The following is a 25442-nucleotide window of genomic DNA, read 5'->3' as shown; positions in this document are numbered from 1 at the left end:
TTTCAGAAAAGGAAATGTAACTGCTCTAATAAATATGCAATGATGCTCAACCTCACTTAAAATAAGAGAAATTAAAAGTATGAGATACCATTGGTCCCCTAGCCAACTGGCAAATGCAAAATTTGATAACATAGTGAGTCCACATCGGTACAAACTGCCGCTCTCAAACATCGCCAGGGGTGGCGTGAACAGCCCCACCAAGCAATTTTCCACCCACAATCTTTACTTTTATTGAGCAGCACATGGATACAGATGTTCCCTGTGGCATTGTTTGTGAGAGCAAAAACGTAGAAACACCCTACATTGTTCAGCAAGAGTGTCAAGAGCTAAGCTGATAGGTAGAGAGATCATTTAGGACACAAAGCCAAACTGAAGGTAACCAAGTAAGCCAGTAAGGCTTGATTCACTTACTGTGGTAAATAAACAAGAGGCAATACAAGAAAAAGGGGCTGTTTCCCGTATGGAATGGCATAAGTGAGGGTGAGGTCCACCAGTGCTGACAGCAGGGGAGGTGGCCTTTCCTCCATGTATGGAGAGGGAAAAGGCTCATAACAGAAGAGCACTGAGGACCGAGTCAGAGTGGACACGCCAGCCCCCTCCTCTAACAAGGGGGGCTGGGCAGAGGTGCCTGGGCCAGGCGTGCAGACGCAGGAGGAAGCATGGCCGGCCCCGGAGTCCTGGCCTGTGCACCCAGTCTCGGGTGGGGTGGGCAGCTCTTCCCACGTGGGGCGCGCCAGGCAAAGCCTTCGTAATTGACTGAAAGGCCACACACAGGATGGTGGCCTGGAGAGAGGCCTTGAAGTATGCCATGGTTTTTAAGGCGCACAAAAGAGAACTCTGTTGACAACAAAAATAAAAAGATAGTTCTTGCATATGTTGATAAAGAGCCATTTCCAATTGAAAGAAGCAAAGTTCATGACAGGGTACAACAAGGAAATACATACCGATGTGTATGATGTACTACCGTTGGTGTTTTCCTTTTAAACAAGACTTTTTTTTTTTTTTTTAAATATATGTATACAGCCCTGGCTGGTGCGGCTCAGTGGATTGAGTGCTGGCCTGCAAACCAAAGGGTCGCTGGTTCTATTCCCAGTCTGGGCACATGCCTGGGTTGCAGGCCAGGTCCCCAGCAGGGGGCGTGCGAGAGGTGCCCCACACATTGATGTTTCTCACCCTCTTTCTCCCTCCCTTCCCCTCTGTCTAAAAATAAATAAAATCTTTAAAAATCTATATATGTGTACATACAGGTACCTACAAACATGTATGTGGCAACACATGTATAGAACACATTAAGCAGCCATAACAGGCATTAACTTTGGTCAGGAGGTTGGGAGAGAGGAGTCAGAAAGACCTTTGTCAATATATAGCCAACACATATCTCTATGGATACTCATGTGCCTTCTAAATCTTACCTCATACGTACTCATTAACAATTCAAAACTCTAGTTGGTTTAAAGAAATACAGGTAACATGGAAGTTAACTCTGAACAAAAGTAAATAGCTACACATCTCAAGTGCCCTGATTATCATAACTAACACAACTCACTGCCCCGCTCACCTCCCCTGGGCGGAACAGGAGGGCACCTGTCCCTGTGTCCAAATTCTGATTCTTCAATTATCTCTATCCGTCTATTCCAAACACAGAGTTTAACACTGCTGTCATATCTCACAAGTTGGTCCATAAATTCTTTCTGGAATCTCAGATGAAAGGCGCTGTGTAATTATGAAGTATCACTGCTATGATTTATGTGCCCAAATGTTAGTAAGTGCTAGATAACATGCCTTACTGTGCTACTTCCTCTGTTGACAAGGAACCTTCACCTCGCCTCACCTCCTGAGCATGAAGCTGATGGATGTGTGTTCTGGCGGTATGCTGAAACACTTACACAAGTCGGGGGGAAAAAAGAAAAAGATTTTCCCAGCAGCACGTCAGAAGGACTATTATTTTTATGCTGGAGATAAAAAATGTACTGAAATAATAACAGTTTTATTTTTTATCCCCAAAAAATATAGGGCACAAGTTTTTGTTTGCTTTTATGATTCTCATTTCCTCCCTACTGGACAGCCAATGTAAATCACATATGTCCTACATTGGAATCTTTCCAATATAAGGAATAAGGAATATATTATATAAGGAATTTGTCTGAAATAAAAATACAGAAATGTTTCCTCACAGTCCTATTTTAAGACTATCCACTTGCACTGGAGAAAATAATAACCAAAGAATGAAAGTAAGTAAGCGGAGGGAAGAGTAAGTAACCTTCAGAAAGAAATTCTATCACGTCCTTTTCACTGTGGCATCAACTTCTGATTTAAAGACAGCCAAAGCATCTTTGAGCTGGTGACAACCAGATGAGGGCAAAGGCCAAATGAGTTGCCCAAGGTCACACAGCGCGCTGTGGCCCAGTGCCTCCCACAGGTAGCCCAGCCCTATAGTTATTATCTGCTCAGGCAGAGACTTTTCTCTACAAAATGACACATAGGACCAAGTGTTTAATATAACTCAAAGCTACAAAAATGAAAACTTCTTGTTGCCTTCAACACCAACTATGACCTGGAAGCTCCATGTGGAATAAGGCGTCTGTGGCCCGTACTACACCGTATGCCGTGAGCACTACCCCTGCCCTGTCGCTACGTAGAAGCAGAAGTAACATTTCTAGGGCGTGGGAGGCAACAAGAGCAGGGATGGAGGGTTTTATGAGCACCTGGCTGTGAGAGAGGGCTCCGGGTGAGGCTTCCACAGGCTCCAGTTCTGGCACTGCTGCTTGTTCTCTGCAATAGCTTGCGCATGTGCCTTGGTCCCCCTAGGTCTCAGTGTGCTCATCTGGACAGTGGGCATGAACCTACTTCATGGGTAAGGATTTAGGAAGACGCGTCAGCATTCAGTAAGCACGAGCTCCTTTTAGGTATGCATGTACATAGGAATTCCTTCATCTAAATGAAGGGTTAATAGCAAAGCAAGAGTGCACTGAGCATGCACACTGGGCCTCAACACTGTCCAAGGCTTGTAAAAGCCAGGGCCAGCATTTCTGTGAGACAACCTGGTCCTGTCAGCCAATCTGCCCTCAAACCCTCCCAGATCACCTTAGGGCAGAGGTGAGAGGGGACAGACGAGAACCCAGAGGCAAGGCGTCTTTCTCTGTGCTTGACAAACTCCACCTGCGCTACACCTGCTCCTGGAAGCCCGGCAGTGTGGTCAGACCACCTGTAGGGGGAAGCCAGGCTTTCCACGTCGAAAAACAAACCCAAGGGCTTGGAGCACATACGGATGGCTGTGTGTATGAAGTCATCATCATGAAGTTTAAAAAAAAAAAAAAAAAAAGCAAGAATAATCTTCAAGTGTTTTGCATGAAAGACCTTAACTTCACAAGGGTCTGTATTGGGCTGAATAATGCTCCTCAAAACTCAAGTCTACCAGACCTTCAGAATGTGACCTTATTTGGAGATGGGGTCTTGACCATTGTAATTAGTTAGGATGAGGTCATACTGGACCAAGATGGGTCCTATACCCAATACCTAAGGCCTTATATGAGGAGAGACAGAGGCAGAGACACACGAGGAGGAAGCCACATGACAAAGGAGCCAGAGGTTGGGATGATGCATCTTCAAGCCAAGGACCACCAGCTGTCACCAGAAGCTAGGAAGAAGCATGGAACACTCCTCCCTCCAAGCCTCCAGCAGGAACTAACCTTGCCAACACCTCGATTTCACCGGACAGCCTCCAGGCTCATGAGAGAATCAGCTGAAGCTGCTAAAGTCATCCAGTTTGTGGTACTGCTTGCGGCAGCCCCAGGAAACCAATACAGGCTCCAAATCCACAGATCACACAAATGTTTATTTCGAATTGCGCAGACACAGGGGCTGGTAAGGGACTGCAATGAAAATCATAAATACTCACTACCCTAAATGATCTTGCTTCATAATCAATAAATGCCCAGTTTACCTTCTGAAGTAAATCCACACTAATAAATACTACTTTTACCTGTCTTTAAATAGTTAAGGACCTGTAATATTTTTATTAGAAAAGAACACTCTTACTCCTTGAAAAACATTTGGAAATCACGGATATTAACTCCATATTATAATTTTTGAAAACCAAAGTCTGGAGCAGACTTTTTTTTAAAAGATGGCCAATTGCTACCAAACCTACCTGCTGGAGTTACTTGTCATCATTTATCCCGAAAGTGCACAGGAGAATTCATTTAGGGCATTTTCAAAAATCAACATTCTGTTCACACAAAGGAAAAAATCCACTTTATACCCTCAGTATGGCCTCCCTGGCAATGGGATAGCCCATATTTAATGCTGCCCGGATTGACTGCTACCTTAAAATTGATCAGCTAATAAAATTCACTAGGCTGCTATTTTACAGTTACTGCTTCCTTAGCAAAGGCTGTCCATGAATCTAGGTTTCTAACCAGGCTTTCAGTGCATTCATAGGCACCAGGATCAAACCAAATCACCCTGAATCGAGAGGATATCATTTATAAAGACAGCAACTTCATTAAAGCACTTCCTTTATATGTGTATTCAGTAAATATAACAGTGCAATTACATGAAGAAATACACATAAATTCACATAGCTGGGGAAGGAGCTTCTCCTCCACATATTATAAGCACACGTCTCTTCCACATATTATACACTGTGAAAGATTTAAAACCATATTAAATTGCACAGCCTCAATACAGTTTATCTACCCCAGAATACACCAGTGCAGCAAACAGCTCTCTCTCTCTCTCTTTGAAAGGGGTACGTGTCTGGAAGCAAACTAATAAAAAAAAAGTGTAAGAGAAAGATAATTCCTATTTGTCAATAAATTCTAATTGAAAGCTTAATTAAATCTAAATTTATGCCTCGCACATGCCCACTGAAATTCAACCGCGTGACCTTTTCCCTCATCAATCTACAGAATCCAGACAAAGTTTCCCTATTAAATTAAATGTTTTTTGTTTTTAAGTCCCAAGTGCCAAAACTGAAAAACATTCGGTCAAAGCCGCAACAATCCTGGGCTCTCCAAAGTGTATTCTGTTTTTCAAATATTTGTTATGCCCATGGCTATGAACATATTTACATTTAGAGAAAAATTTCAGTAGGTACTCTATAGAGAATTTTCTTAACACTAAGCCAAGGAAGAAAATGGTTAAAATAGAAGCAACTATGGATCAGAAATAGCCCCATATATCCACATAAATCTGTGCACATATATCAACATACATACACTCTCATGTTCACAAATACATAGAACTTCTCAGAAGTCACTTCTGGGAAATAGTAACAAGGAATTAGGCAAAGAAGAAACACCCTGACTTTCCTTTCTCCAATTCGTGTGTGTGTGCAGGTTGGACACACACACACACACACACACACACACACACACACAGTTAGTATGAACATGTATTAAGGGTGTTTTTATTTAAGCATCTAGCGAACAAGAATTTTATAAAATTCATACTGTACTTATTTGTACCAACTGAACTTGTATCCATTTAAATTAATGTGAGCCATGTTTTAAAATGTGTTATAATTAAAAGTATAAGCTAAGAAGAGTTAAGATACAAGTGAATACATTTCAATCAGCACATGCTTAACAGCTGAGGGGTCAAGCTGATGTTTAACACTGTATTAGATTCTATTCGTAAAACAACTGCAACAGCAGATTCAGAGGCTCACACTGCCATCACCCTCCCTGACCCTCACTCCTCACATGCCCACGCAGGTGTCCACTCACCCAGTGCCACTGGAGTCAGAAGACACCAGCTGACTCAGCCAATAGCCAGATTTCCCCTCACTCATAATCACCCCATATAATTACCCTAACAACCCTTGAATGCCTCCACATTCTATTTCTAAAGCGCTCTGACTGCTAGAAATATATTGAAGGACTGATAGAAAACGAGTCCTTCAATCAATATGTTTAACCAGCATGTCCAGCAATTGAACCAGGGCTAAAAGATGCAAAGATGAATGAGACATGGCTTTCAACATAAAAATCCAGTGTCTGGCACATAGTAGGTGCTCAATGAATACCTGGCAAATGGAATCACTGAGTAAGCAAGTTCACAGTCCGGAGTAGTGCTGCCCAAGAGAAATACAATGCAAGCTACAAATGGGAGGCACATATAGGATTTTTAATTTTCTACAGGCACAGTTAAAAAGGTAAAAGAAACAAGTGACATTCATATGTTTAATTTAACCCAACATAAAGTATTTTCATTTCCACATGTAATGAGTATTATAAAACATTATTAATGAAACATTTTACTTTTTTGAACTAAATCTTTGAAATCGAGTGCCTGTTTTCCACCTACAAGACATCTCAATTCAGACGAGCACATCTGAAGAGCTCACTGGCCCCATCTAACTACCCTCGTGGAGAGCAAGGTTATCATTTCCATCACAGCGGCAAGTTCCGCTGAGCCAGGGGCCTCCCAACAGAGGGAGGCAGCAAACCCACGGTGGGGTCCAGGAGGAATGACAAGGTCAGCAGGCGAGGCGAGGGATGTAGAGACTGACGATGGAAGGCCTCCTTTGCCATGCTCAGGAGTTCAGCCTCTATCCTGTGGGCAGCAGGGAGTAAGGCAGAGAGGACGAAAAGCTTTCATCCAGGAGGGTGGCTTCCTCGAGCGAAGGTAGGGCATGAACCAAAAAGAAGAAAAGCTGGCAATGGAGAAGACGGGCTGCAGGAAAAGTCGCTCGGAAGTTAAAAATCAGTGGTATGGGACAACTGTAAAGCATAGTCAATAAAATATGCTTAAAAAGCAAAAACAAACGGAAAAGAACAGTGGTATTCTGTGGTTTAAAGAAACAGAGTCATAGGTCATGATCAATCCAGGATGAAGTCTCTTCATCCAAGATAAGATAGTAAAACAAGGAAAATAAAGTACGTAGTAAATAAAACTAAGTTTATTCCATGCAATAAACAGCTCTTTACTCTGAGATTATATTGCTTTGGTTGGGAGAGGAGGCATTCAATGTGCCCTACACTTAAAAAAATGTTCTCACTGGGCAAAAAAATTTGCAACACTTACATTGCTCCCAAAATTCTAAATTTTAATTTGCAGGAAAATTCCAAAAGTCTGGAACCCTGTTTTAAATTATTTCTAAACTATATTAAGATGGACCTGGGGTCCAATGTGTGCATCTTACTCTGTCCCGTGATTTTCTTCTTTCACTTACACATGCCCATGTACTACTAATACTGGCAGAACTTTTTTTTCTTTTATTCTCACCCAAGGATATGTTTTATTGATTTTAGAGTGATGAAGGAGGGGAGAGAGAGCGCGAGAGAAACACTGATGTGAGAGAGAAACATCGATCAGTTGCCTCCCATATGCACCCTGACTGGGGACTGAACCCACAACCTAAGTAAATGCCCTGACTGGGGATCAAACCTGCAACCTTTTGGTGTACTGGTCAACACTGCGACCAGCGGAGCTCCCCAGCCGCGGCATACTGACAAGCACTTTTATCCTAAGTCGATACATAGTAATTCAGTATGTTAAGAATATTACTATTTATTTAATCACTCCCATGAGTTTTTTATTGGATCTGTTTATTAGTATGAATAGTTTTTCCAAATGAACTTTCTTCCTTCATAGATTATTTCCTCTGGATATATATATAGTTCTTAATGGCGATTTATGAGTCAATGGTAATACACAGCTTTACTTTGTATTTAATTCTTCTTATTTATTACCAGGCTATAGCAAAAAGACAATGTACAACATTGCCGACACTTATTAATACCCCAACCAACAACGGATGATCATTATTTCCAGTAATCTAATAGACAAAGTAGTCCTAATTTTTCTTTCTTGAATTGCTGGTGAGGATATGTTCCTGTTCTCACAATGGTATCTAGCCTCCAATTCTCTAAACTCATCTCTCCTAACCACGTCCAGAAAGGACTTTGGATACTGCCCTTTGGTATCTCAATTCTTTATATTTTAGATGATAACCGTTTAATCTTTTAAACGGTCCCATTATTTTAACTCACGCTATGGCATTCCATTTAAAATTTATTCTATCGCCTTTGGCTGGGCTATTTTTCTCTTACTCTTCAGGAATTCAGGCACATCTGTCTTGTATGCGATGATTTTCTCCATTGCTTCACTGGGCCTAACTTTATCTTCCCTGTACAGCTGGGTTAAAAATGCCATGCCATTTTCTTCTAGTTATTTTACAGATAAATAAGAGGAAGCCTGTACATTCCAAAATCCACTTTTTAAACCGCAAAACCTTCTGGTAGGAAATCTGTGCAGACAGTTGTCAAGGCAAACCTGTCCACGTCACAAAATGACAGACGTCGCAAAACAGCTACTCTTCTCCAGTCAGAGTGAAGCTGGACACAATTATCTGAGAACCAAAAACTCTCAATTCTTCCTTTGGTTCTCTCAGTTGCCAATGTTTTTACATACTTCTCAAAAAGCTCACTTAAACTTAATTTTCAGCAAGAAAAGTCATCAACAGACAAAAGCAATCACTCAAAGAGAAATCCTCTTGCCTATGAGTACAAAAAAAAAAAAAAATCAAAATGGCTATAGAAACCTCTTGCCTAATTATTGAGACTCTCTGGGAAATTATAACAATCCCCCTGCCCAACGACAGAGAATAAAGAGAAAACAAAAAAAGGAGCATATATGTATTAACTGTTTACAAAGTTTAGGTTATACAACATAATCTTTTACATAGCTATATATGTAACTAATAATCTATATATGTAACTAACACAGAAGAAAAAAAGAATTCCAGAAGTGAATTCACGGAAATATTAATAGTGGTCATCTGAAGGAAGGGAGCATTATGGGTAATTCTGATTTTCTTCTTTAGACTTCTTTTGCAATGTATACTTGCATTATATACTTTATATGATTAACATTTTATACATGCATACACAAAAGGCATACTTTTATTCTTTTTAAAACTAGACTTTTTAAAAAAACAGGTAAACAAGATTTTGGCATCAAGTGCTACTAAAGACCAAACTGAAGTACCTCAACTTTTATTTAGGTCACTGCTCACTAAACACAAGCATCCTTTTTCCCCTCATATGTAGGAGGCTTCCTATCATCACAATAACAGTAAGTCTATCAGAAATTATTATAGAATTAAAAGAATTCTCAAAATACCAAGAACTTTCAACTTGCCTTTTTTCTTCCCTTTTCTCTAAGGTTATAGTCTCTAAAGTACTTGCAAAAATGTATCTGCAATAAAGTTTACATTAAAGTGACGTGATGGTATTGTGGCTAAGTTGTTTAAGTCTTTATCTGTTAGATATATATTGAAGCACTTACTGGCAATGCTAAAATGATAAAATATTTAAGATCTGCTTAAAATACTCTAGTAACAAAAAAAGTAGTGAGGGGAAATAGATGAAATAAGAACAAAATAGTTGAAGTGTTGAGTTGGGTGATGGGTATCATTATTCTGGTCTACTTCTTGTACATTCAAAATTTTTCCATAATACATTTTTGAAAAGGTGCTATGAAAAGTGAAAAGCAATAAATACATATGCACAACCATGCTTCATATCATCCAATGCAGCAAAAGTAAACTCATAGCCAAATACTTTTTTTTAACATCAGGGTTACTATTTCAAAGGGAGCATATAACTCGGCACCTTTTCTTAATTAGACAATAAAGAGTAAATACATATGTAAATCTATTTAAATGTATTCGATTTGCATCTATAAATATGATTCAGGGAATTTCTGATTTTCTTCTCTGGGCCATAATCAGACCAATTGACACAATACAACCTGGCTCACAGCATTTAAAATATAAGATAACGCAGGCTGGCTCAAGGGGCAGCAAGACCCTACTCTGGGAGTCCCCATCGCTTTCCTGACACAGGAGACAGGCTACTTCTCTGAGAGGACAAGCAGGCCCACACACAAGTCAGCTGCAGGCAATAAGCCTCAGCACCCAACAGAAGTTAGGCCAACAATACCAGCATCATTTGTTTTATACAGTCCGTTCTTGATACTAGTTGCCAAGGCTGATAAGAATCTGGGGTCCACAAGCCGATGACTTCCCAGGTTATCCAAGTAAAACGAAACCCAACCCCATGCGTTCACGAGGCGCCCCCAGCTGAAAGGCTTTCACATGCACGAGCACAGCTGCACCTCGAGTCTCCCCTGTGAGGCCGGTACAGGCAGGGCTGTCCCCATTTTACAGATGCAGAAACTCAGGTTTAAAGCTGTTAAAAGATTTGCTCTCAAACAACAGAGGCTTCTGGCTCCAGGGACAATGATCTTTTCCTTACCCCTGCAGTGTGTCTATAATGGGAAGGAGGGGGTAAGCACGTCACACAGAGAAGCAGGGCAGAAAAGCGGGGAAATCAGCTTTAGGACTAACACTTCCTGAGTTTCAACATACCCTCAACTCTTTCCTGCTTGCGCAGTATTTTGTACTATCTATTCTTTGCTACGAGCATGGGACTTTGGTTGTACTTCTGTTTACATCCGTGTTTCCATGGGCTTGCTTTCCCTGCTTTTTGAGTTCTGGCAGAGGTCTCCTAACAACTCAACCTAAACAACACTGAAATAATTAATTTTTTAAACCAGGAGGGATTGTCACGTCTGTGTGGATGGGACATTTGCTGCTGGTCCTCTCTCTTTATTATCAACATGGTACAAAGGAAGAGAACTTGGTAGAGAAAGAGTCAGCCCTCAAATCCCATGGACCACTTAACCTAGTAGGAGAGCGGAGCCTACCTCTCTGACTTCGTGAAGCTGGCCGGAATACTGACTCTTGACTCTTCGGGCAGCTGCAGGCGACTTGTGATGCGTGATTGTGACAACACCGGGGGCCCCCGCACCGAGGTGTCTCTGGCTACAGGGAGACGCAGAATTGGGTGTTCCATGGGGGAGCAAAGTGAGACTTCGGCTTCGGGAGCTTGGAGTAGTCTAGAATAAGCAACAGGTGTCAAAACTCAACAACCGACCTACAGAACACTGCTAAGTGTTGGCTTCCATTTATTTTGGGCCTCTTACAAGGGCAACCCCAAAAACCCAGAATTTCTTAAAATAAAAAACTGTGTATTCTTACATGCTTAAACTTCAGTCACCTTTAAAGTACTCTCCATTTGATGCAATACACCTACAGAGATGTTTTTCCCACGGCTCAAAACAGTTTTTGAACTTGTCGATTTTGATGCCTTTTAGTGCTTCTGCCATTTTTTTTTTCACCTCTTCCACATTGGTAAACTGTTTCCCTTTAAGGGCTTATTTCACCCAGGGAAACAAAAAAAGAGTCACTCAGGGCAAAATCTGGTGAACAGGGAGGGTGGGACACAGGGGTCATGCCATTTTTGGTCAAAAACTGCTGAACACTTAGCGCAAGTATGAGCAGGTGCAGTTGTAAATCAATAGGCAAATGCATTGAAAGAGTCTTCAAAAATATTCACTGAAGCCAAACAGAGCTTCTCACACCACCACCAGCTGGTACACTGAGACAGATGGGTTCCTGGAACACTAACCTAGCTGGGGAAGCCTGTACCACAAGGGGCCACCCTTCAGAAGATAATTCCAGTTTTTGGGGGGTCCCCCCATAATCTTTCCCCTTCATCTGTTTAGAAGGCTAAAGTCATGGGGGAGGTATAGTAACACTACATGCCCAAATCCCACACTCCCTCACCTAAGAGAATTTCCATTAACTAGCATTCTGGCCTCATCTCCAATTGTGTCTTCCGCATCACATATGGCCATGAAGAACTACTCAGAGTACCCCCAGAGAGCACAGGGTCTCATGTCTCTGCGCCTCGGCACTTACTAGCTCCTCCTCCTAGAATGCCCCGCCCCCACTGCCCCGCCGACAAACTTCGGCTGAACCTTGAAGACTCAGCTCAGTGTTCTCTGTAGGATAAAGCTTCTCCCTGTCTCAGCCTCTCTGCTGCTCTCAGTCCACTGCATTGAGATTACATTCGTTGTCCAGCTACGTTCAAAAGATTCTTTCAAACTCATCTATGTGCCAGGTCTTGGGAATATATAATGATTAACTGATTAAGTACTTAATAAGTGCCTGCTGCATAAGTGAATGTACAAAGTTATCCACCAATTGATCCCCATTTGTTACTGTTGAGCTTATATTTTATGCTATGGTAACATCTAATCCAAACAACAGCTTAGTATAGAGTGAAAATGGCATCTCAATTTAGTGGAGATGGAATTTTTTAATAAGCAGTATTGAAATAACTGGGCAGCCACCTGAAAAACAAACTTGGATTCATCTTTCAGATTCCAGACCCCCAATGGATGAAAGAGACAAGAAAAAAAATAAATCAAAAAGCACTAGAAGAAAACATGTAGCTTTAGGGCAGAGAAGGTCTAACACCTCCATATCCAAAAGCCATAAAAGAAAAGCTCAGTAAATTTGATTACCTAAAAACAGAACACTTCTGCATGGAAAAAAATTTAAGACCTACTCCCACTATCAGCAAAGCCAAACAATAAGCCAGGAAGAATATTTTCAACTTGTTTCACAGACAAAAGGCTCATCATTCTACTTTGCAATTAGGAATATAATTCCTAGAAAGTGATAAGAACAGCAACCTACTAAACTAAGGGCAGGATGTAGACAGTTCATAAAAAAGATAAATGGCCCATAAACCACATGAAAACATGTTTCAACTGTACTCATGAGATAAATGTAAACTCGAGCCACATTTAGATACTATCTTTCACTCATCAGATTGGCAAAAATCCAAAAGTCTGAGTACACAACCTGTTAACAGGACCGTAAAGACACAGCTTTGTGGGAGCATTAGGCAGGAACACCTGTGATGAGGACACTCGTCAGTACCTGTTGCAGTTACAAATGCACCTCTCCGTGATCCAGTGATGCCCTGTTTCGGAAAGTATTCCCCAATACCCCTGCACCCAAGTGAAATGACATATGTCCCCACTAGTCACCACAGCAGTATGTTTAATGGCGAAGTATGAGAAACAACCCAAACGTCCATCAGTACAGATGGGTTAAGTAAAATATGGTATTACTACATAATGGGATATTGCCAAGCCACAAGAGGATAATGAGAAAGGCCCCCTGAGTGGGTCTGGGGAAAAAAGGTCTAAAACTACATAGTTAAGTGAAAAAGGCAAGGTGCAGAATTATTCTATAATATGTAAAGTTGCATCAAAATGTGGGAAACGAGTATTTTTATTCTTACTTATTCAAAACACAAAAGTACTCTAGAAGGATATACACAAAACTTGAAAAAGCTGATATTTGTACAGAAACAGGGAATGAGACTGGAGGGGCAGACGGGGAGGGAGCGTTTTCACTGTATAGTTTATTTTTACATTCTTTCATTTTGAACCATGGGAATGTATTATCTATCCAAACATTTTAAAATTCTACATAAAATTTACATTCTCAGTGTTCCTATACCTCATTTCAACTTAAGAAAACGCAGTTAGGTAATATGTTGGGTTCATGCCAGTTCTGCATGCCAATTATCAAATATTTACTGAATGCCTACTATGTGCCAATATCTACAAGGAGAAATATGTGTTTCACCCTAGATGCTTATGCTAAGGATATAAGACGCACAGACACTGAGACAGAAAGAGACACTCTCCCCCCACCCCCAACCCCCGACCCCTCTCTCCTCTCTGAGTAAGGAAGCGCATAACAAGGTACTAATTTGGAAATACAACCGGAAAATGCCAAAGAAGTGAGGAACAAAAAGATCGAGTTGAGTCGGTGAAAGAAGTGAGGCCTGAGCAGGATTTGGGAAGACAGAGAGACGCGCAACAGTGTGCAAGGAACCCAAGCAGTCAGGATGGTCGAGGTTGTCTTGGCCTCCCGCCTTGGGTAGCAGTCACCGTGCTAACAACTCTTCAACGTTAATGGTTGTAATTTTACAAATCGCAAAAAGGTTGGGGAGCAGGGCGGGAGTCAGGGTAGACACATTATCCTGCAAGGCCAGAGTGGCTTGTCAAGGTTCTCCGGGTTGAGTGTGAATATAATTAATAGGAATACAGATAACGCTGGGAAGCAGGGTATTACTTTTAAATAGCCTTAGGTAACTGGAAAAATTTGTGGTCTAAGAATTACATACACCTCGATCACAATGAAATACAGCAATCATCTACTTTCAGCCTCAATCTTTCCACTTGAAGTGTGGAGGGGGGGCAAGAAGCTATTTAATCCTTTAATGGCAGTAAATCTGCCAAGGCATAAAGAGTCTACTAAAACATATTTTGATTGTTTGGGAGGCTTATTCCAACCCAAGAAGAGACAGATTTTTCACTGGGCTTTGAAGCCAGATGGACAAGTTGCGCTCCCCCGGCTCTACCAGATTCCAGCTGTGTGACCTCCAGAGAGTTATTTAAACTTTCTTACTAAGCATCAATTTCCTAATCTTTAAAAAAGGAACGATAATATTGACCTTTAAAAGCCATCGTGAAGATTAAATGAGATTACGTACCTAAAATGCTTAGCACAGTGCCTGACATGCCAGAGCTACATGGCTAGAGTTTGCTTCTTTCCTTACATCACTGAATACTTGATCGATGGAGGCCCAACTGATTTTTAAAATGTTAAAAAAGTTACTTAGCAGAAAATCATAAGCAGTCACTGACCTACTCTTTATTTTCTGTACAATCACCGTGCCGATGAAGCCCAAAATATAATTAGTTACTACAGAATCTATATGATCAGGAATTAAATTACAAGGCTGTAGCAGGGGAAATACTTCTAGATTCCAAATAGAATGAGTACCCATTAGAAATTAGCTCTGGCAACAGGCACCTTTGTTTGGAACACTGTCACCAGAAATGGAAATAAATCATGAAATTCACCCAGAAGCCAAATTATTCCACTGTGGATATCTAACCCCAAGATCATTATTTAATGGCTGTCATTTGAATTCACAAGCAGTAAATCTGAATTGAAAAATCTTTAATTTCCCGTTAACTGTGGTTTAATTCACATGCAGACCTCCTCTCAGGGTAAAATGAGCAAAAAAGTCTCATTTTTTATCAAATCCTGTAAGTCATCAGGCACCAGGACAAAAAGAGAGAAAAGGCAGCAAACTGCCACCACTATGAACAAGTGGGGTCCTTTCAAAAACAGATGTCTAAAATTTCCAGGTTTTGTGCTTAAATGTCAAATATTCGTCCCTGTTACTAATTTAAAATAAAGTACTATCAGAGTCTGAGACACAACATGGAAGATGTCCTCCTGATATTTTACTTCAGCATTTCTAGGGGACAACTGGAAATGCCAAAGGCGCCCTCTGTGGAAAATTCTGAGTCAGGGGTAACTGTTTCTATTCGGGAGCAGGATTCAGCCCTTCCCTAGGAGCGTCACCCCTTGTGCCTGCCTGATCAAGGCATGGCGCCAAAGCAGAGAATGTGGCCGTGGGGATGACAAAGTGCTGGCCCCCCGACCCACCCAGGTCTCATGATATTCACCAGGCTTGTGGATGGTCCCCACATTCTTCATTGGATTCATAAATTCCTACAGATTTTGCAGAAAGGACACAGATACATACACTTAGTATACGGGGTCCGGCACAAGTAACACCCCTTTTTTATTACAAAATCATAAGCATGTAATTCTGTAACAACAATATCACACTCAAGCACACCACGTGACCTTTTAGGTGAAATAGTCAAATTAAAACTATACATTATTACACCCATATTCTTTATCCTACCAACCACACTCAAACAGGCATTACTTCTGCCGGACCCTGCATACTGGCCAAATGGGCGTGAAGAAAAGGCATGACTGGGAAGGGAGAGGGAGCACCAGAAAGGACTTGTCCAGCTAGGGAAATCGAGCCGTGAGCTGGAGAGAGAGTCTGGCCTGGGAAGCTTAGAGCAGAATCAACTGGACTATCCTGCGGTCTCCACAGCATTCCACTGTCCCAAAGCGAAGCGAGAGATTCTAATCCTACGTGGCAGTGTCGGGGAGTGGTTAGGAGCACCGTGGCTAAAGTCAGTGGCCTGAGTTCAAATCTGAACTCTACCACTTACAAGCTGTGCTGCCTAGGAAGGTAACACGGCGCTTTCATTTCTAAAATTTTAATATTACTGCCTCACTGGGTTGTTGGAGAATGAAATAAGAAGTAGATAAACACATACCACAAAGGAAACATGCAGTAAATGTCATCATTGTCGTTCATAAATTAATAAAAATGAGGCCTTCAGGCACCAGTGTAGTCAAGGGGTAAACAGTCCTGGAATCTATGGAGTTAACAGTTTTTGTCAACAGTGCCTAAAGAAGACATAGCCTTCCCACTTCCTTAACTTAAAAAAGTTAAGAGTAATCATTCTAATTACTAAAAGCAGTTTGCTTCAGAGAAAAGTTACATTTAAAATATGAATTCGTATTTTCAAAAACTCTTCGTTGTAGAACACAAAGTGCCTGTAGATTATTCCAATGCTACATGGGTACCAAAGATGAGAGCTAGTTTAAGTAGGTAATGGGCAATTTCCCGATAATAATAATTTAGAGTAAAATACAAAACCCCAAATTAAAAAAAATAATTGGCTGGTTCTAAAAACCTCAAAACACATATCTAAAGTTTATAGTTGGCTTGCTGAAGCTCAAATTAAAAAGCTGAAAAAAGGGGGGATTTAAACATTTTAAATATACATTTATGGCAGCCACTACAACAGAAAATTTTTCTCATCAGAAAAATTGAGGGTCATTTAATTATAACAAGATTTAAATGACATTTAATTTGAAGCATATTTTCCTCACTCCCTTGAATTCTTTCACAATGAAGGAAAAAAGATGCTACATTTCAGAATAAAATAGCCCAAAGGAGGCAGAAAAATCAAACCATTCTGATTATATATTTTGAAAAACAAATTTAACCAACTAAAACCATTTCATCACATTCCTTCTCTCTTCCTCTAAGAAAAAATTAATGTACCATTTCTAAATATGCAAACACTAAGCACAAAAATTATGATTTATTCCTTTTATTCCAAAAGTAAATATACCTTCAAATAAAAAAAAAAGAAAGAAAGAAAGGGAAAAGCATAACAGTTCTTAAAATTGTATATTCAGGGCCTTAAAATCATTCAGAATTTTGTTTTCCTGGTAGTCAACATTTGAATAAAATGTGAAATTGTTGTTTTTTTTTAAGAAATTCATTCCACTGTTTTGCTTAAATAACTTCATATGAACCTTTTCATTTGTGCTGCTTTTTCTGTTTAGTTGGGGTTTTTTTTAATATTCAGTTATCTCAAGTTTAGAACAGATCTAAAGTAGAAACAAAAATTTTAAAACTGGGACATTTTCCAAGTTCATTCCCATGATTAACTTTCAAAATTACACTTAGCTCTCTCTGCTTTTCCAACTTCCTGTCTTCTTGCAGAAATAGGAGTTTCAGCTCTAAGTTACTAAGCCTAGAGAAAGTCTTCCCTTGTCATCTGCAAATCTTCAATACACCTTAAACATTTCCCAATAACTTCATATCGATAACCTCTTAAAATACATACACACAAATATGTGCAAATGTGTGTGCAAAGGAAAAACAGTGACTACCCCCCCCCAGAGGCAGTCTCTAGCCTGCTTCTAAACACACCACGCCAAAACCACGCCTGTATACGCAAATGCCAGGTCTTCGAAAAGTTAGTGTAAGCAAATATATATGTGCCCATTTCCTGCAAATAGAGGGAAAGAAAACTTAACATTTTCAGTTTGCTTTTTCTCCCAACATTTTCAGCCCCCAAATAAATTCTGCTGACTCTAATAGCTAACCCAGCCACTGTAGAATCCTTAACCCATACTCTAGCCCAGCCTCTGGCTCGGTCTAGCTTAAAGGTGCCAAACGGGCTTAAAGCATTGGTTTCTTGCCTGTGGCCCCCTTACCACACCCACCTTATTCTTTCCTATTTCCCCCAGACTTCCTCATCTTCCAGATCCACCTAAAAGTAATTATGTGAGATTTCAAAATCCTTTGCACATCCACCCTCTCAGCTGCTGCACCTTCCATCCACATCCTTTGTTTGGGACCTTACAATTCCAAGTACCACAATTCCTTTTCTATCCTTTATTCTGAAAGTGTGAAGACTGCCTCTTCCTACCGACCAAGCCCAATCCTCTCGATTTCTCATGATGTGCTGGGAGAGAATGTTAGAGCAAGAGGGAACCTCGAATCTAGCCCTCCCTTTTTACAGATCTAAAAACTATAGCCACAAAAAGGTAAAATAAAACACATAAAAGTTGGATCCAAATTAAAAAATCTCACTCAAAACTCAACTACGAAATCTTGATTCAAGACTCGGTTTTTCCAGATGTCCCTTCTCAGTTGAATGAGGACCTGATCATTTATTTAGAACAGTGTCTAAAACAAGGTAGACATTAAAATATTTGATAGAAAGGAGGAAAACTGGTACATTATACATTTTTATCTTTCCGCTTACCCAAAGCTTCAACCCACTCCCCTAGCATCACAAAGATACGCATGCAACAACTCCTTTGAAAGTAAGATAATTGTGTACTATATTCCCTTAGAATTGCAACTCCTCAATGAAAATAATTTTATTTTACATATGTTGTTTGTAAATAACATGAAACACACTTTTTAATGTTAAATTGCCATTTTAATGGGAAAAAATCTGAAAACGAGGACTGGAAAGAAGTTTCCTTAACTTACACACCAAAAACCTACAGTAACTACTATAATTAATATAGAAATTTTAACTTCATTGCTTTTAATTTCATAAGCCCAACAGGACAGGAAAACAGAACAGGTAGAGAGAAAGAAACGGAAGGAATAACAACATTACTGAGTGTAGATGTGATCATTTTACAAAAAACTAATGAATCCAACAAAATTGCTAGATATATGATGAACTTAGAAAAGTCAATAGCATTCTCTGTATCAGCAATAACCAATTAGGAAATATAGTATAAAAGAAGATATTCACAATATCAAATAAAAACTATGATGTATAGTTATTGATCCAGTAGGGACTACTTAAGAGCTTTGTGAAGTAGGGTTTTTAAATCTATGAAAAGAAATCAATGAGAAATTGAGACAATGAAAATACACATACCAGAATAATGAATGGAACAGCTTAATATTGTAAAGACATCAGTTCTGCCAAGTTATTATATAATTATGCTAATAAAACTTGCAACAGGAATTCTTAAGCAACTCAAATTTATTCTAATATATGAAAGGAAAATAAAGATTTGTAAAGGGCCAAGTTAATTTTGAAAAAGAAGGATGACTCATCCTGCCACCAGAGGTAAATATTAATAAGCAACTAGAGTAAAAACTAGGAAAAAAGTGTGTAACAATGTTTCTGTATACTGCGGAACTTGGTATATTAGAAAGGCAGCACCATAAACCAGTGAAGATAAAAAGTAACATTAGGAAAAGCAAAAATATAGATGGCTCTATAAGGGGGGACTCAAAAAGAACAGAATTATCTTCTGAGGGCAGGACCCTTGTAGTACAGACTTCCCCATTAGGTGAGTGTTCTAGGGACCCATCTGTATCAGTGTGCCAGCTGGCATTGTTGTGAGAGGCTGCCTCTGGCTTCAGTGAATTTTTTTTTGAAGACTTTCAATGTGTTTGCCCATTTCATGACAGATGATTTACAAGAGCACCTGCCCACATTGCGCTAAGTAGTCAACAGTTTTTGACCCATAACAGCATTACTCCCATGCCCCACCCTCCCTATTCACCCAATCTCACCCTGAGCAACTTCTTTTTGTTTCCCCCGATCAAAAAATCCTCATAGGGAAACATTTTGCCAATGGGAAGGGGTGAAACAAAAAACAGCAGAAGCACTAAAAGGTGTTAAAATCAACGCATTCAGAAACTGTTTCGAAGCAGTGGGGGAAAAGTCTCAACAGGTATATTGCACCAAATGGGGAGTACTTGGATGGTGGCAAATTTAAACATGTAAGAATATTAAATTTTTTATAAATTCCTGTTTTTTTGGTCTCCCCCACCCCGTATACCTCACAACATACAAAAAGGTAAAAATCAAAATGTATACAAAGCTAACAAAAGAAAAGGCAGGAGACTATTTATGTAACTCTGTATGTAGGAAAACATTTCTTAAAAAGACCAACAGCACAAATCACAAGTTGAACGTTTGATAGATTTAACTACATTGTAAATGTGGGTTTCTATTCAAGAAGGACACTTTAGACAAAATTAACAAACTCTGGAGACAGAGAAGACAGATTAATATCTAGAATATAAAAGGAGCTCCTACAAACAAAAGTCCGAAAACACTATAAAAATGGGCAAAAGTAAAAATAGGCAATATACAGGAAGAGAAACGTGAATAACTAACAACTATATCAAAGTAATTAGAGAAAAACAAATTCGAGTAACTAGTACACCCACCGGATCTGCCAAAATGAAAGAGTATAGTAACACCAAGTAATAGCAAGAATGTAAAGAAACTAGACCCTTCCGTATTGCTACTGGGAGTAGAGAGGTACAGCCAGCAGAATTTAGAGAAAAATACATGGATGTTCCCTATGATCCTCAAGCCTTCTACTGGGCAGGTACCCAACAAATATGCTCACAGTCACTTACATATACAACAATGTTCACTGTTTATGAAGGTGGGGAGTTTGAGGCAATGGGGGTGTACATCAGTCAGAGGCTACATAAATAAAATGTAGAGTATCCAAACAATCAACGATATATATGCATCACGGATAGAACTGGAGACTATTTTACTAAGTGAAATAAGCCAATCAGTGAAAGACAAACACCACATGACCTCACTTATTAGTGGACTCTCATAAATAAGATAAACTAACAAGCAAAATAGAATCAGAGGCATAGAAACATGGAACAGACTGAGGCACAGAAGCATGTAAGAGGGGAGGGGGGAAGGCGGTGACTGACGGAAGGAAGGTGAAGGGACTAGTCAAAGACTATGCAGGACCATGGGCATGGTCAAGGGTGTGGGGACTGACTGTGAGAGTCAGGGGCAGGCTGGGTGGAGGGGGCCCAAGGGGACAAAATTGGGACAGCTGTAACAGCATAAACAATAACATATTTAAGAAAAATAAATACATAAATTACATTAAAGTTTAAGTCAAACACACACACATGCGCACACACACGTGTGCATGCATCAGTTAGAAGTAATGACTTAGCGGTACCTACAACAACACTGGCCAACTTAAAACATGCTGCTAAGTGAGACAAGTTTAAAAAGAAAATAAGACCTGCAGGACAGCAATGCCACTTATGTCAATTTAAAACACTTAGTAGGCAAACAAAAATCCATACGTCTTCAGGGAATTGATGCTACCAGGGACAAGAAGAATGGGAGCCGGAGAGATAGGGAAACGATGAGAAGAGTTTCCAAAAACAATTTTTAAGAGACAGCCTTGTTTGGACTGATGAGTTGGCCATGATCCAACACTGATGGTAATACCATTAATTTTAAATATATTTACAATAGTTAACAAGCACATGACACTTACTATGTGCTGTGAATTATTTTACGTATTATGTGTACACCTTTAGTCATTTAACCCTCTTTGTAATCCTATGAGGTAGGTACTATAATTCCCATTTCACATATGGGGAAAAATGAGGTCCAGAGTGATTCAATATGTTTCCCCGGGTCAGACGGCGAGTAAATAATGGAGCTGGGATTTGAGTCCACGCAAGCTGGCTCCCACGCCCGTGCCCTGAGCCGTTACACCCCACTGCCTGGCTACGGGGCAATTCACCCACGTGCCTCCACTGAGCTCCGAAAAAAGTCACCACAACTCTTCATGGACCACCACAACTGAGTGCTTAGTTAAAATTCTTTTTGGGGGGAGGATTACTTTTGAACCTCCAAGTCCCAAACAGCATACCAATTTTCAAATACTTAGTAAGTTTATTAAGGCTAAAATACATTGATGTAATTGATTTTTCATCAATTACCTATAATAATAGGAGCAATGTTTAATGGACAGCGTATCTACAGATGTCAAAGATCAAAAAGAAGGTCACTCCCACAACGCTTACTGTGCTTTATCCGTGAGTCATTTACCTATGCCTTACTGTCACCCCTAGACCGTGACCGCCCCCAGGCTAGGGACTTTGTCTAACTAGACACAATGTGTATCTTGTGAAACCTAATACAGGGGCTCACCTTGCAAATGCTATGAACATCATAAACACTTAGAGAGCAATGAACCCCCAAGCTCAGTTTTAACCACTAGTTAGTTAAACTACTACTGTTCCTTTCCTGAAAACCTCATTTGAAAAACACCAACAACGATTCATTAGTCTCTCCTCTCCTTTTCCAAGAGACAGAATAGTCTGGAAAGGACACACCACCCACACTTAATTATAAGTAAACAGAGCATGTCCAGAAAGCAACCAACACACATTATTCAGAGATCCAAGTACTTCTTGAGCATCTACTACATGCCAGGCACTGCCCTAGGCAATTGAGATACAATGATGAACAAAACAAACATCCCTGCCCTCATGGAAGTGGCATTCTGGTGAAGGAAAGAGATCAAAATGAATAAATCAGTAAAATAGAAAGTATTTTAGATAAAATATAATGATATAAGGCAGAGATAGAGAAAGGTGGGAGGGCTTTCCAATTTGAGATAAGGGGCCAGGAAAGGCCTCATGAGAAGGCGGCAGGTGATTTAAAGGCCAGAATGAAGCAAAGGAGTGAGCCATGCTGACACCCAAGGACCAGCCTCAGAAACTCAGTAGGTACCAAGACCCTTGGGTATTTGAGCAAGGAAGACAGCATGGCCAGGTGAAAGTGAGCAAAGCATGGAGTTGAGGTCAGGAAAGAAACAGACTGGAGAGACGAGCTCCTGAATTAGAAATTACAGACGATGGCCAGGCAAGCCAGAGTACCTGGTATCACCTGAGGCTGATTCAGACACTCAGAATGATGAGTCAATTAGAACAATGGGTTCCAATAAGCCTTTTTCCTCAGGGCCATATTCAGGTATTACACTGTCATTTGCATACAATTTACATATGTCTGCATAGCATGTATCATGTCTATTAGATAATTTTCACAGTAAAATTGTATTACTAGTGCCCTGCAGATGGGCATTTCATGATTTATTCTACTCTCCATTTCTTCCCACGTCTCAATATAATCGACCCAGAAGATATTTTATGCTAGAAATGAATCACAGAACAAAAGGAGACTGCAAGTCAAGGAATTCTATAAACGAGCACTCGATAACATGGTGGAAAAGGGGCTCTTATTTTATGTTTAAACTTCTGTTCCCTACCGGTGGGTCAAACCAGCCATGGGGCCAAAAAGTCCAATGCAATTCTAAGACAGAATCTCCCAAGAAGCGAATTTGATTTTCTTACAATCGATAGCTAATCTCTGACAGAAGCGCTCCTACGTGCTCATAGATCATTATCTCCTTCCCAAATGCTCAGGCACAAAAGCGTGAAGCTCAAAGGGCACTCCTACTTGTGTTTCAAAAAGCTTCACACTAAAAAAATTAAATCACATCATTGTCATCGGGCCTCAGCTGCATGCAGAATCCTCCAGGATCTGTGGAATAAACCCCACTAATTACTTATTCCCAGAGTGGTACTGCTGATAAGGTTAAGATTGAAATGCAAGATTTGCTAATAACTCAGGGGATCTTGGTAAATAGTATGCAGGGGGGTGACAGGCACAGGAAGCTACAGAAACCTTATACGCCTATGCGTCAATTAGGAAATTTTCCTGAAAATTCTCTATGTGACCAGAGGCTTAGAAGCTATAGATATTTGCCCTCTTCTTTTCTGCTGCACTTTTTATATATATGTGACACATATGCAGATATACTCCTATGGCCCTCCCTAATTCTCCCTAAGGCACTTCTTGCCAAAAGCAGAAATAAATGTAGGTTCACAAGCTTATGCTAGCATTAAGCTAGGCTTGTATTTAAAGCTCTAAAGAAAGTCGATTGTGTGTCCTGGGTTTTTCAGAATCCAGACATAGGACTTGACAAACAAGATTTTTCTTTTTCTTTTCTTTCTTTTTTTTCTTTTTTTGCTTGCAACTAATTTCTGGATCACAAAAGAACGAACTTCACTCTCAGATCTCTCCATTTTTACCAAAGAAATCATTAGAAGTGTAAGTGACTTAAGGATTTGGTCCTTGTCCTTCCATTCCAACCACTGAAATTTGCAGAACCTGGGCCGTATTAAATGGATATCTGGCAAAGCTGGAAGCCTGCAGAATTCCCATGGGTGCCAGAAATTTCCATGCTGAAGTATGTGGAAGGAGTCATTAGAAGGAGCCCTACAGATGTGCGGACCCTTTCATATGAGAGGATTTCTGCATTGCCCAATCTTGGGGCATCAGGCAGCAGCATGAGAAAAGCTACAGTAGCTGCTCTCGAAGTCCTCGATTTAACCAACTAATGGAATTTCCCACCACTTTTCATTCTTTCCATAACCCTCACTGACTGCTGCACCCAGGGCGCTGATAACTCAGGGCTTGGAGCGTCTCTGATTGTGTCCACACACGTCTGTCCTGATCAGCTTAGCTAAATGTCTACAAAAGCCAATTGTATTTAGTCCCTGCTCTGCTTATGCTGGCATACTTATTACTTTAACCACGTAATTTAAATAGATTGATCAAATTAAATGTGAAAAATAATTATCTTTATGAAGTTATACGACTTAAAAAATATCAATAAAAGTGAACTGCTAAAAACTGTTGTTGAATTATGCATGGGTATGGTAACTACAAAAAGCTGGAAACCATTTATAAAAACCTAGCAGGATTCTGTCATGAGTTTCCCCTGCTTTTAAACGACACCAAAACAGGAAATTAGAAGTGGTCCACTACAGATATAGATATGCATTTCTCCCAGGAAACCCACACTTGATGAGAGGGCCTTGGAACTACATCTAAAACTTGGTGAGTGAGGATTTTAAGTTACAATGGCATACACACTTAAGGTTTCTATACATCACATACATGATTCCTTGCTTTAACCAACTCTTTGTGATTAAGGAACAATGCCTCCAAGTCATCAACTAAGAAGACTGCTCGTGGAGTCTCAACCAGAAGGTTTACAGAACCCTGGAGGTGTCTGTTCTCCAATGTTACGGAGCAGCAAGAAAGCAGTTTCCAGAAACTCCTGGGCTCCTCACAGAAGAGATGTTATCTTCTAACAGGTCAGCTCTATGTTAATGATCCAGGTACAGGGAGGAAGAGGGTTTGATCCTCAGGGCAAAAGAGATGCCAAGTTGTCAGGTGTTACAGAAACACAGTAGCTCCTGCTAGGCCTCAAAATGCTTCTGAGTTGGTATATCGCTGTCCTCACAGACTCTAGAGCACATGAAGTAGAAAATTAAACTCTGCCTGTTCTCTGCATGAGAGTACATGAGTGATTTTTTTTCCCTCATTTCTCTCTGTCTCCAGAGACCCTGCCACCTTTGAAGAGTCCAAATTACCCATTTTTTAAAAGGGAGTTGAGCCTTGTATTACAATCTAATTGAATT

The 25442-nt window shown here is 40.2% G+C and overlaps 1 protein-coding gene across 1 annotated transcript in view; it reads right to left on the bottom strand.

Moving 5' to 3' along the window:
- Positions 1-25442, bottom strand: part of OSBPL10 (oxysterol binding protein like 10) — a 244442-nt gene that overhangs the window by 108143 nt on the left and 110857 nt on the right. The window contains exon 4 of the mRNA XM_054595865.1: positions 10717-10908. Coding sequence (XP_054451840.1) covers positions 10717-10908 — 192 coding nt within the window. The remainder of the gene's footprint in view (positions 1-10716; positions 10909-25442) is intronic.

This window comes from Pteronotus mesoamericanus, unplaced genomic scaffold (genome assembly GCF_021234165.1).
Source record: "Pteronotus mesoamericanus isolate MK-2021 breed Mesoamerican mustached bat unplaced genomic scaffold, CSHL_Meso_final scaffold_54, whole genome shotgun sequence".
Lineage (NCBI taxonomy): Eukaryota > Metazoa > Chordata > Mammalia > Chiroptera > Mormoopidae > Pteronotus > Pteronotus mesoamericanus.
This window is presented reverse-complemented; position numbering and strand designations above follow the sequence as displayed.